Genomic DNA, 13980 nt, shown 5'->3' with positions numbered 1-13980 from the left:
TTATATTACCGGTTGTTCTGTATGGTTGTGAAACTTGGACTCTCACTTTGAGAGAGGAACATAGTTAAGGGTGTTTGAGAATAAGGTTGTTAGGAAAATATTTGGGGTTAAGAGGGATGAAGTCACAGGAGAATGCAGAAAGTCACACAACACAGAACTGCACGCATTGTATTCTTCACCTGACATAATTAGGAACATTAAATCCAGACGATTGAGATGGGCAGGGCATGTAGCACGTATGGGTGAATCCAGAAATGCATATAGAGTGTTAGTTGGGAAGCCGGAGGGAAAAAGACCTCTAGGGAGGCCGAGACGTAGATGGGAAGATAATGTTAAAATGGATTTGAGGGAGGTGAGATATGATGATTGAGAATGGATTAATCTTGCTCAGGATAGGGACCAATGGCGGGCTTATGTGAGGGCGGCAATGAACCTTCGGGTTCCTTAAAAGCCAGTAAGTAAATAAGTAAGTAAGTATTAACTTTCCATTAATATGATATAGTTTTTGTTACATGCAACATGAGCTATTCGCCCTAAAATTTGCAAGGCTATTTCACTTCCACCCTGTATATTGAAGTAGAAATCCATTAACCAATAGAAATTCATACCACATGATTTTGTATATTTGTATTTCGTTCTTTAACTGTATACAATAGAGCTGTTTATTAACCAATCAACTATATTTTACCTTAACTCACATACGTGAAGTAAAACTTTCTTTGAGTTGAAGGGGATAAAGGAATGTGAAGTTATTGAGATAGGTTTAAATCAATAACACATTATTGTACATAGTTTTAAATATATTTATACATTATAGTAAATTTACATATTACATAAGAGTTATTACACCAAAATATATTATCGCAGTTTAGGAATATCAATATGTTTTCATCGAATACAGTAATCCCAATATGATCCTTCATATCATCAAAATACTGAGAAGCATCTGATGTTTCTTCATGACCAAGAAGGCACATTTTTTAAGAGGCTATGAAGGACGGATTTGAAATATATTAGTGGTTCGTTCGGTTTGAACATGTTAAATAATTTGAAATATTAATAATATATTTTCCGAACTAAATTTCGGAACAGTAAGTCACATAGCCTTACAACAGCCATTGGACAGGACTTACCAATACACTTCTTTCTCTCTCACTCTCTCCACCGTACCGGCACGTCTCTGTACATTCAGAATTTGAGCATGCTTCAAGATCGTATTATTCATAAATATATCAGAAATAAGTACACTGTTAAATTATTATTGTAGTGGGGAGTTGTCACCAGAAACATGTTAAGACATTTGAATTATGCTAATAGGCTACTTGATTTTACACAAAACTTATAGGATTGCCGTTTTTGTTTCTTTAGATTTCTCAAATTTTATAAGCATTTAATTGAAATTATCTGATCTCCGAAGACATAGCGTCAGAGAGATAATTGTAGATTTTTTCTTACTTTTCCGTATTCAAGTTTATACATCTCTTATTCAAGGAATGTAACACAATTTCTTTTATTTCTGTAAACATTCTTTAATATTTTGCGAATGTAGATAGTCATATAAACTGGCAAACCTAACACAGTGCATACGTTTTATATTTCCACACTTTAAACAATGGCTCTGAAAATGTAATAGTACATTATGCAACGAGCCTATAATGGTAGTAATTAAGACGCGAGTATGTTTATGAAACGAGCGCAAGCGAGTTTCATAATTTTCATACGAGCGTCTTAATTACCATTATAGTCAGGTTTCATACGACTTTTTATGCTCGACCATATTTCTAACTTGAAATTATTCATAAGTATTCATGTTATTCTTATCTGACTGAGGAGCGGAACTGACCTTGTGTAATACCTCGTAAATTGTGAGATGTGCGCAGACGCGAAAGTATTGATTTTTTCCGAGAAACAAATGTCGACATTGACCTTGATATAATGTAGAAAGTAAAATAAACATTAATCTCGATATAACCTTGAAATTGAATTAGACATTGAAAAACGAGACGACAAATTGAATTTATTTGAATATTATTTACAATTATTATAGAAACAGAACTGACTTTATTTCAAATATAGGTGATTTATTGTACAATTGGTGAAATCTCGCGCTAGTTGTCTTTCGATTGGATATCCGAGAATAATCGATACTTGCGCTTTCATATTGCTACAATGGTATTTTCTGATTGGTGGAACACCTGAACTTTAATGAATAGGTGTACTTTAATGAGGTCCATTAAAGGGCTGCTGTCAGGTGTATAATTACTACATTTCGACATGGTTGAGCATAAAGCATTTTCTAGCACTTTCACAATTTGAAATTGTAAAAATAAAAACTGGCCATTCTACTGTTTATCTCGCGTATTCTTGACTCCTAACATAACCGAACGCTCAGCGCGCCGCTTATGGGCAGCTGCGTTGAGCACTGCCGCTTTCAGTCTACTTCCGCGAGCGTGGAAAGATAAAATGTATGGACATCAGAATGTGTAACATTAGCTTTCTAAATTCCGACTGAAACTGTTGTCAGATAATAAGTGCCTAATATCTTAAATTTGTGGGTTAGTAGGGCATAAATATTTTCTTACAATTTTGTTGACTAGTGTTGTTTTAATATTTAAATTGAACTATTAGAAAATGGACGATAGGAATTATTGCACGAAGTCGGTATATATTGCCCTGACTAGCGAGTAACTACATCTGTACTGAGCAATACTTACTTAACCTCGTGTGCATTAAATAACATATATTACACTAATTTACATCATACAACGGTGCTAAGAAGCTGGTAATGCTCCAATTGAGTGCATAGTCATAAATGTTTAACATTGACACATGTCCCATTATCTTTTAATAAATAAACTTATGTCTCTTGTAATAGAAGATAGTTATTTATAAACTGAAAACTGCTATAATAATATTTCGGGATGTTACATTCAATTTTTCATGACAGTGCAATTCCTTTTGAACGTTGAGCATGCAAATGTTATTCTAAAATAATATTCCGTTAGTTGTAGGAATGTTTTGGTTTATTTAAATATATTTCGTGACACGATCCAATACTAAACACCAGAATTTTATAACCGTTGTTATTGTATCATTCAAAAGTCGATTGCATAGTCATGCTCCGTTATGGAAACTGTCAGAAATCTTTCAGTTGGCCGATAAATATTTCAAAAGACTGTTAGACGTTATCAGCCACCATTTCATCTATCTCCAACTAAAATCTACACCAGGGAACTAACTTATATAATTTAGAGAACAATGTCTCATAAAAAGCAAATCTATTTATAAAAATGAATTACAAGACTAACTATATTTCGTATATCTAGTATCAGTATTCAAATACGGAGTATTTGATTACAATTTTAAGACTTAGACCTGTAAAAGTTACATTTATATATCATAAAAACTATTACTAGGGTCAGAATAGCCCATGCTACTAAATCATATCATTTATATATGATATGTCTTGAGATTATTAGTATATATACATTGTGCAAATATATAAATATAATTAAAGTTAAATATTTCTTATTTCAGCTACCAATACTATTTAGAAATTAATCTGAATCTAAAGAACAATTTAAATAATTTTTATAACCTACCCAGTTAATAAGAGATAGCAGGAACTGATTCATTTCAAATTCCCATCACTAACTTAAGTCTATAGATATTCCCTTACCTTGTGGATATTATTTTCGTAAATTATTCATCGCCTAGTAATCTACATTAACTATTTCATTATCTTTTGGATGCATTATTAAACTGTTATTCCAGAAACTGGAATGATTTATAATAACCATTAATTGTTAGCTTGGTGCATCCTATTTTTTTTTTAAATATGGTTGTGCTACTACTAAAATAACTGTAGCCTATACTTAAGGATAAATATTACTTTATAAATTACACATATACTTACAATATTTACGCAACTGAATAATGATTCTTGATATTAATAAAAATGTTCAACATCAAAGTGTTTTATATTCACCGTACCTCTCTTTAAAATGCGAGACTAGAATTAATTTACTTTATGGTACCAACATTTGGCATATTAACAAAAATAAACAAGATAACAATAAAATCAATATAAAACTTTAGTACATCCGTCTTTCAAAGTAAATTCATGATAAAATTACATTGCATTTGCTGTTAGGTAAAGAATCCCGTAGGCTAACTCTTACAATATCACAACTACGACAAAAAAAAAAAAAGAAAATCCAGGAGCTGTTCTCATTCAATAAACAGTGATTTCAATTATTCAGTGGCTGCCTTAGATTTAAGTCTGATTATGATATAAAATCAAATCATTTTGATTTTCTTCTGATTTCATTGAAGAAACAAACGCCACACAGCCCATTTCATAGGCAGCGACTGAATAAAAATAAGCATATTTCTCCAACAATCATATTAGTCCTTTCAAGGGAAAAATTGTTTCAGGGCCGGGTATCAAACCCGGGACCTTTGGCCGAGAGCGCCAACGCTCTACCGACTGAGCTACCCAGGAACTATAGCAGATCCCGGGTCAGTAATTCCCCTTATATCCACATACCTCAAGTGGGTTGACAGAACGTTAGAGTCCAGCATTGAGTGTACGCTTTCTGTGTGACTTAATTTTGTGGTTTTCTGTTAACGAACTTTTCCCTTGAAATTATTCAAGTCAGCTTTATAGGGCGCCAAACCTGAAGGCCAGATCTATACTAATAATAAATCTGTAGCCAAAATTTTTCTGGTAATTTTCGATTTTCCAAAAATAATTGGTGTTAACATGTATAATTAACCATCCTGAAACCGAAAATCGCTTTTTTGAAATTTTTGTTTGTATGTCTGTCCGGCTGTCTGGATGTTTGTTACCTTTTCACGCAATAATGGCTGAACGGATTTCGGTGAAAATTGGAATATAAATTAAGTTCGTTGTAACTTAGATTATAGGCTATATGACATTTAAAATACTTTATTTAAAAGGGGGTTATAAGGGGGCCTGAATTAAATAAATCGAAATATCTCGCTTAATATTGATTTTCGTGAAAAATATTACATAACAAAAGTTTCTTTAAAAATAGTTTCCGATAAGTTTTATTCTATACAAAATTTTGATACGATTGATATTTAATGAGATAAACGAGTTTTAAAATTACAATAACAACGCCATCTATGGCGCTGTACTGAAATAAAAACAAATGACTTCGTCTATAAGAGGCCTTGGACAACAACAATCGAAAGCTATTAAACATAGCCTAAGACAATGTTTCTGTGTTTGTATGAAGTAATAGCGGAAGCTAATTAACTGTTTAATTTTAATTTCACCATTGGAAAGTGTAGTTTCTCTAGATGGACATAATTCTACAATGTTATTACAGTAACTTCTGAAACATATAGCAAGTAATATAAAGTATACACATTAAAACTAAATGATATGTCAATCTTCATTAAACTACGGTTGCATGTAATAACAATTAAGAAACATGTTAAAGGAATTGTCATTGCACCAAATGATTGCTCTCTGGACCAAAATGACCGCATTTTAATTATTTAAATACAATTTAAATTAAGTAACATATTAAACGATTTACCCTTCTATCAAACACGAACGTTCCCTGGATCAAACGTCCTATTTTAATTATGTAATTACTTTATATTTATTTCTAACAGGCGCAGCGGAGCGCACGGGTACGGCTAGTTTGTATAATATACATTACTGTTCGTTAACAGAAACCCACAAAATTAATTCACACATAAAGTGTGGACTCAATGCTGGCCTCTCAACCCACTTGAGATATGTGGATATAAGAAAAATTGAGCCGGGTTCTGGTATACTTTCTGAGTAGCTCAGACAGTAGAGCGTTGGCGCGCTCGGCCAAAGGTCCCGGGTTCATTACCCGGCCCTTGAAGTTATTCAATATCGCATTTATTTGCTGAAAGTTCAGTGGGCATTCATATCAGGCATATCAAATGTAATTTTTCATCAGAATTTACAGCAAACATACACATGTTGTATTCATTGTACCTTACAATGAAGACGAAACATCGATTCACAAGAGTTACTCTTCCACAAAAACACAACCAAATTAAACAGTCTAACTGTAAAGATCTTGAAATTACTTTTTAGAATGTTCCCTTACGTTTATTTTTGTTCTGGTTTCAAAGTAGAAATCCATAATGTCTGCATTCTACAACTTCAGTGTGGTCCTATATATTTGGGATACACCGCATACAAAATAAAAATCAAAAGTATAAAATTTATAAAATATGAATGAAATAATAGAAAAATGGAAATGAATAGTTAAAAGTTATATTAAATGAATGAATCTCTCTTTTCTTTTTTTGAAGGGAGAACTATTTCTGTTTAATCTGGGATCATATACTGAGGTATTACAATATGAGAGAAACATATATTGGATTTATATATCATAACATGACTCGTTTAAGTACATGAGCTCGTTTAAAATATGAGATTCCTTGCAGTTCCGAAATCCTACATGGATTTGGATAAAAGTATTACGGTTATTACTAGAATAAGATCTGTATATAAATTACAGAAGTACATTAAAGGAGGGGGGAGAAAAAAGTTCTGAAGAAAAGCTGCCTTATTATAAAATAGCGATTTTAGGTGCAGAAATCAATAAGTGGTTCAATATTGTCAAACAACAATATTTTTTTTGTAGGAAGTACAAGATGGGATTATCAGAATAAGTTTCGGAACTATATGAAAATAACAACAAACCAATTTTCTTGTTGTGAAGGTCAGAGCAACATCGACGGTTAAACAGGGATATGTTGATTATAGCAATAGGTAATAAATATTTATTGTGCCAGATTCGTAGAGATAACGTATAACCACACAATTTAATTTGCTTTTAAACTCTTCGTCCATATAGAAATACTAGTAGCAATTTTCAATAATCGAGATATAATTTCAAATAAATAACACAACATTTAGGTTCTGTATCTCTGACACATAAAACATGAAAATATTAACCTAACATCATCCTGTCGAAGGTAGGCCTACTTAAATTGTATGTGCTGACCTCTACAAATGATTTACTTCGCTGGTTCTAACTAACCACGGCCGACTTGATGCTCGCTTCGCTTCAAAGAAGCGGAGGTAGCATCAAGTCGGCCGTGAACTAACTATAGACTGAGAATCCATTTCATTACTACAATCGTTCTAGCACAAGAACTACTAATAATTGAAGTTTTGTTTCCTTGTCTACTAGAACTACATAAAGGAAGCTTTAGGTTACATTTTTCCTACTAAGAATCATTCTGAATTATTGATATTATCTTTCACCCGTTTTTAGAATTGGTTATATATCGAAGGGTGATACTGAAGGTCAATATAATCTGCATACTATTGCGAAATTATTTTCCCTCAGCTTTAAAGAAATGATACCAACCACTTTTCATTTTAGAAACCTAGGGCTGAATAAAATTGTAAGACATATTATAGCTATGTAAGCGCCATTTATCATTTACTAATCGCTATAAATATGTTATCCCTAACAGAATTTATCGATATAATCGAAGTTAAATCATAAGTCGGGATTTGATATAAATATAACATTTCTACAATAGGACAACTGACGATGGGAATTTCACTCTCTCTCTCTCTTTCTCGTTATTACTGTACACATTAATAATTCTTACATTCCCCTAAGTGTAGATGTAGCGTTACTGCATACGAGCTTCTTGAAGAGTTGCCTGGGCTGCAGTCTGGTAGGGAGACAGGCTGGGGAACCCCCCGGCAGCGGCTGTGGGGAGCCCCGCAGTTTGAGGCAACGTCGCGTACGTGTACGGCGTCACGTAGCTGGCAGCTCCTGAGGGCACAAATAAGCCGTATGCAATAATAGGCAGGGTGACCACCTTTTAGTTAAGCTTAGGCCTAACTCTGAGAAAAATAATAGCATTAATTTAGTAACTTCTATTGTTAAAAAATTATAGCCAGATGAAATCAGGGCTAACATTTGTGGACATTCTATATAACTTTTATTCTTCTCAAATGTCCACACCTGTGGAGTAACGGTGAGCTCGTCTGGCCGCGAAACCAAGTGGCCCGGGTTCGAATCCCGGTCGGGGCGATATGAGCAAATGCTGGGTAACTATCGGTGCTGGACCCCGGACTCATTTCACTGGCAGTATTACCTCCATATCATTCAAACGCTAAATAATCTGAGATGTAAAATAACCCAATAAAATAAGTAAAATTCTTCTCAAATCTCAATACACATATTTATATTTACTTTTGAAAAATTAAGATAACTGAGTGAAATGTATCGTGTACAAATTCTACAGTACAATGGTTGTGATGTAAATATAAAAATAAGAAAAAACTTAACAATTTATTATATTGAATAGTGAACATAAATTGTCTTTACATAATTTAGCAGGTCTCTCTGATCATCCTTAGCTTGATATTCTGTAAATTGCTGACATATTATTATCTTAAACTTAAAAAGCGCTATATTTCTGATCACTTTGACAACATTTTAGTAGGTTTCTTTGATCTTCCTTGGCTTCATATTCTGTAAATTGCTGACATACTATCTTAAAATTCACTTTACTGCATAATTCTGTCTTAACTAAGTTTACACTTAATTTATTGTGCTCTTCAGTACACAGATTGGACATCACAAAAAATACGCGGTAAACATAAACAATGCTAACTGGAGCAAACATTATCTTTGACACCAGTTTAAGTGCGAGTATTTATTAAATACAGTCTTTGTATATAAATACTTACGCTGTATTCTGAAGTATAGCGCGGGACTCATTCGAAACCTTTCATTAAATTCATACAATGATACGAACGTGTTATTAATTCTAGGCCGGAAAATTTTACGCATACGTCTTTGTTTGATTAGGCCTAAATTCAATATCTTCGTCTGACTCATTAGAACTACTTAATAACATCAAAACTGCTTTAGTTTAATTCTTAATATTATCCAGTTACTCAAAAATTAATTTAATAAATATATATTTATTGTATTTATTCACAATTTGTTGCAATATCAAACTTTACACATCTCAGAGCTATTGTAGAAAATGTGCTAACTTTACAAGTAAAGTTTACACGTTTGTAAAATTACCCTTCATTGTGAAACAAAATACTTGTAAAGTGAGCAAAATTGAATTTGTAAAGCTTTGATTTCCTTTGTAACGTTTTACATTACAAAGATTGTGAAACAGAAGTTTACAATTTATAAACAAAGTTTACAATTTACAAAGATTGTAAACATTGTGAAACAGATCCCAGGAATTTCCTAGAATATGAAATTCCATATTGTATAGAGCACATCTAGGTCAGAAAGCATGGGTAGACATAACGGTTCGGTTAGAAAAGCCAACGTACTATGGTAGGAACGATCATGATTTTAAAATCAAATGTAGGAAACAGAAAACGGATGTAGGTAAATTCTCATTTTTAAATAGAACTATAAATGATTGGAATGATCTACCTGCAGCGGGCTTTGAGGGCTGTCCTTCCTTAAGGAGATTCAAGAATAATTTAAAGAGTTGTGTATAAAGTGAAAATTAAAATTAAGGTGACATTCAACATTTAATTTTTTAAGGTGGCATGTATTTATCTAGCCTGACGAGTTTACTTCCTTGGTTTGAATTGTAAATTATTTAAAAATAGCGTGTAAGAGGGCCTTAGACTAGAAATGTTTAGTTTAAATGTAGTTCTGTTTATAAGTATGCATAAGAATGCAATTATTTGACTTATTTGAACTGTTGTATCAGTGAAGCGAGGTGAGTCAGTGAAGTTATGGTTTTACAGTGCAGTGAACAGTTCCGATCAGTGATAATTTATAGTGTCAATGAAATGTGTTCTATAGTGTCAGTGAAATGTGTTACAGAGTGTCAGTGAAATGTGTGCTAAAGTGTCAGTGAAATGAGTCATAGTGCCACTACAGGGAATGAGATGAGAGTAAAGTGAAAGACTATTGAAAATTATGTAGGACCTATACATAATTATGTAGGTTGTGTTGTAAAATTAGGTGTTTTATTTTATATGTATTGTGTATTCTTATTGTATTGTGTGTAAAATTGTATATGTGTTGTAAATTTTATTATGTATTGTAAATTTTATTGTGTATTGCTTATCATTTTAACTGTGTATTGTTAATATTGTATATACCACTGCCACCGGGTGCTTGCCCACTTGCAGTGTAAATAAATACATACATACATATTTTTCCTTTCAGTATTCCTGACACTAAACTACATAATAATAAAGTTGTGATAAAATAAAATATATCTTTGAAATTTTTAAACGTTTTGGAACGCTTTTTAAGAACTTGTGAATCCTAGTAAGTCGTGATTCACAGGCTAAAAGTTAATGAGTTGCTTTGTACCTATTTTCATAAGGCATAATGAGGGCATATGTGGCTGCAGACAGGGAGTTGTAGTTTTGCATCAGTGAACTTATTCGGAAAAAATAAAAACATGCGTTATTTCCTAAGTGCGCAGAACATGAATGATTCAAGGTTCAGTGCAAGGTTATTAACATCATACTATAGTATAGATACCATAGACCTATCGTTTGAATCGTACCACTTGTTGCGTCTAATACATCTAATTTTATGACTTCGGTATAGCAGTGTTATCGGTAACTACTACATATTCATGGGGCCTGAACCGAATTTTGAGATCATCCAATAACAGTGCTGGAGTTCGTAATTATACAACAATCGCGAGCGCAGGTTAATGCCCAGAGTATGAACTGTGATGGGAAAAGCGATTAGACACACAGCTAGTCTGTTGAGACTCGTTTTGTTTTCATATGCATTAAACTGGACGTTTGTACTTCGCGTTTCTCATCGTTAAAGTGATGTATATTTATGGTTTTCACTCATATAATGTTTTAATATTTTTCTAATTACTGAAAACCACGTAGTGAAAAGTATTTTCTCACGAGAATTCATATCAGCATTGCATTAAACATCTTATTGTTCTTCGCAATTAGATTTAAAAAAAAAAACATTATTCACCATTTTGTTACCTTACGAAAGTACTTGACTGTCCATATTTTACGACTGATTTAGTAGTAGTATTTATTCCATATTTATAAACCCTATTTTACATATAGTATATTAGGGTTATATTTTAAACTAATCATAACAAATTGAAACTTACAGACTACCATACAATAAATATACACTTGCAAGAGTGTAACATATATAAATTAATTAGATTAATGTCTTGAAATTACAGTCGAAAAACATAGAGAATTTAACATGAATAGCATGTTGCACTTATAGATAATATTATGACACTTAGCTAATATACACACATACACACATACATACATACATACATACATACATACATACATACATACATACATACGACTGATTTACCTCGCATTAGTACAAGCTACATATTACAATACGGCATTATAGGATGGGGTAGTGCTTATGATAATAATAATAATAATAATAATAATAATAATAATAATAATAATAATAATAATAATTTATTTAATCTGGCAGAGCTAAGGCCAATAGGCCTTCTCTTCCGCCCAGTCAGACTCTAATTCTAATTGAATACAATTGGTTACATAGTTATTATATTAATATCTAGACCATAAAACAACATGAAAGTAAATAATGAAAGTTAGATAAGTAATGTTAGTGCGACAATAATAAACACTGGTAAGAAATAATGATGATAATAATAATAATAATAATGAGATAATTTAAATATTTATTGTGATATATATATATATATATATATATATATATATATATATATATATATATATATAACCATTAAACATTGACAAACCTGAAAGAGCTATTATTGTTAACAAGAATTGTTAGAAAAGTATTTCGTTCGCCTATTCTTAAATAGGTTTGATGTTCGACAGTCCCTGACATTACTCGGTAGGGACTTCCAAAGCCGAGGAACAGCCACAGTGAAAGAAGATGAATATCGGGGTGAGCAAAATAAAACTGGCAAGCGGAAAATATATATGAAAAATATGAATTTATATGTATAAGACTGAAGCGGAAATGACCCTGACAATGCAGGAAACCGTGATTTAGATGCAACAATGGGTTATTAGATATTAATTAACATTCTTCAAAGAATATTTATTGTTACAGACCCATAATGCATGTATAATTACAGATTTTCCAGGCCAGTTTTATTTTGCCCACCCTGTAGTACCTTCCTCATGCCAATAAAACTGCTACAGATAATAATAATCAAAATATGTCTTAATAAGTCTCTTGATTATCCCTCACAACTGTTGTATTCTGAATTTAAAGTATTTAATATCTATCAAATTTATAACAATAACTTATTGAATTTCGTACATAAAAACCGAAATTTGTATTAACATAAATATTAAGCTAAGAGATGAGACAGTCCACACCTGTGGAGTAACGGTTAGCGCGTCTAGCCGCGAAACCAGGTGGCCCGGATTCGATTCCTGGTCGAGGCAAGTTACCTGGTTGAGGTTTTTCCGGGGTTTTCCCTCAACCCAATATGAGAAAAAATGCTGGGTAACTTTCGGTGCAGGACCCCGGACTCATTTCACTGGCATTATCACCATCTCATTCAGACGCTAAATAACCTAAGATGTTGATAAAGCGTCGTAAAATAACCTACTAAAAAAAAAGAGATCAGACAACATATGCTTGACAGTTCCTAAATGTACCACAACTGTAGCTTATAATTACAGTAGCAACTTCGGTCCAAGGCTTTATAACATGATACCAGATAAATTCCTAAACATTCAATCAGCTAATGCTTCTTATTTTAAAAAAATCAATTAAAAATTATTGTTTAAGGGGAAAATGTAAAGTTTCAATTTTGTAATATCTGTTTTTTTTTCTTTTCCATTTTTACTTTTTATTCTGCTGATTAATAAAATGCTTAACTTAAAATTTTGTGGAATGCCCTCTGGAGATGATTTTTTATATAAAAATATGCATCTTTGTTTAGCAATAAATTACTACTACTACTATTATTATTATTATTATTATTATTATTATTATTATTAGGCACATTAAGTTTGAGAGAACAATAAATAAATATAAAATACTTAGATTTTATTTCTAAATTTCATAAATTGTTATTATTATTATTATTATTATTATTATTATTATTATTATTATTATTATTATTATTATTCACATTAAGTTTGAGCGAACAATAAATAAATATAAAATATTTAGATTTTATTTCTAAATTTCATAAATTATTATTATTATTATTACTGTTATTATTATTATTATTATTATTATTATTATTATTATTATTATTATTAGGCACATTAAGTTTGAGAGAAGAATAAATAAATATAAAATATATAGATTTTATTTCTAAATTTCATAAATTATTATTATTATTATTATTATTATTATTATTATTATTATTATTATTATTATTGTGTGAATTGAGATCTTGAAATATATGGAACTGATATTATGTTACAACTAATACGGGGCTTAAAAAAACACAATCACGGCATAACTATAATTAACACGTTCACTACCGTATCCGACCATGATCGGGTCGGATGTTTTGTATTTAGTTCAAGTTATCATAGAACTGCATTCAGATAAGAACAAGGAGTGAGAAAGATAAAAGTGCTCTGACTGTAAAAACAACTTTCGCTACAAGATCACACAATAAGACAATATTAGTTGCCTTATACAAACTATTGTTTTGAATTTCACAAATGTATCTGTTATATTTCGGGTACATGAAATTTGAGGTTTCCGCGTGTTGATTCAAAGTCTGAAAGTCTGAAGGTGTCTGTTATAAGTTTTTTTTTTCTTTTGTATGTAGTGTTCATCAATTTGCTAACCTGAAAGTGTCTGTACTGGCTGACAATAGGGATATCTTATGCGAAGTTTTACCGATAGATGGCAGGAGCGTTCCATGCGGCACAACATGTTGTAGGGTTATATTATGTCATATGCTATAATTGATTACTTTTTCCGCTTGTTGGTTTTCTGTGCGTGTCAAAAT

The 13980-nt window shown here is 31.7% G+C and overlaps 1 protein-coding gene across 1 annotated transcript in view; it reads right to left on the bottom strand.

The window, feature by feature from the left end:
* Positions 1-789: 789 nt before the first annotated feature.
* LOC138694961 (RNA-binding protein 24-B-like) overlaps positions 790-13980 on the bottom strand; it is a 374943-nt gene continuing 361752 nt past the window's right edge. Inside the window, exon 5 of the mRNA XM_069819184.1 lies at positions 790-7814. Coding sequence (XP_069675285.1) covers positions 7669-7814 — 146 coding nt within the window. The 3' untranslated portion in view covers positions 790-7668. The remainder of the gene's footprint in view (positions 7815-13980) is intronic.

The sequence above is a fragment of the Periplaneta americana genome, chromosome 2 (assembly GCF_040183065.1).
Source record: "Periplaneta americana isolate PAMFEO1 chromosome 2, P.americana_PAMFEO1_priV1, whole genome shotgun sequence".
Lineage (NCBI taxonomy): Eukaryota > Metazoa > Arthropoda > Insecta > Blattodea > Blattidae > Periplaneta > Periplaneta americana.
The sequence above is the reverse complement of the archived record's forward strand: the minus strand, read 5'-3'. Positions and strand labels throughout refer to the sequence as shown.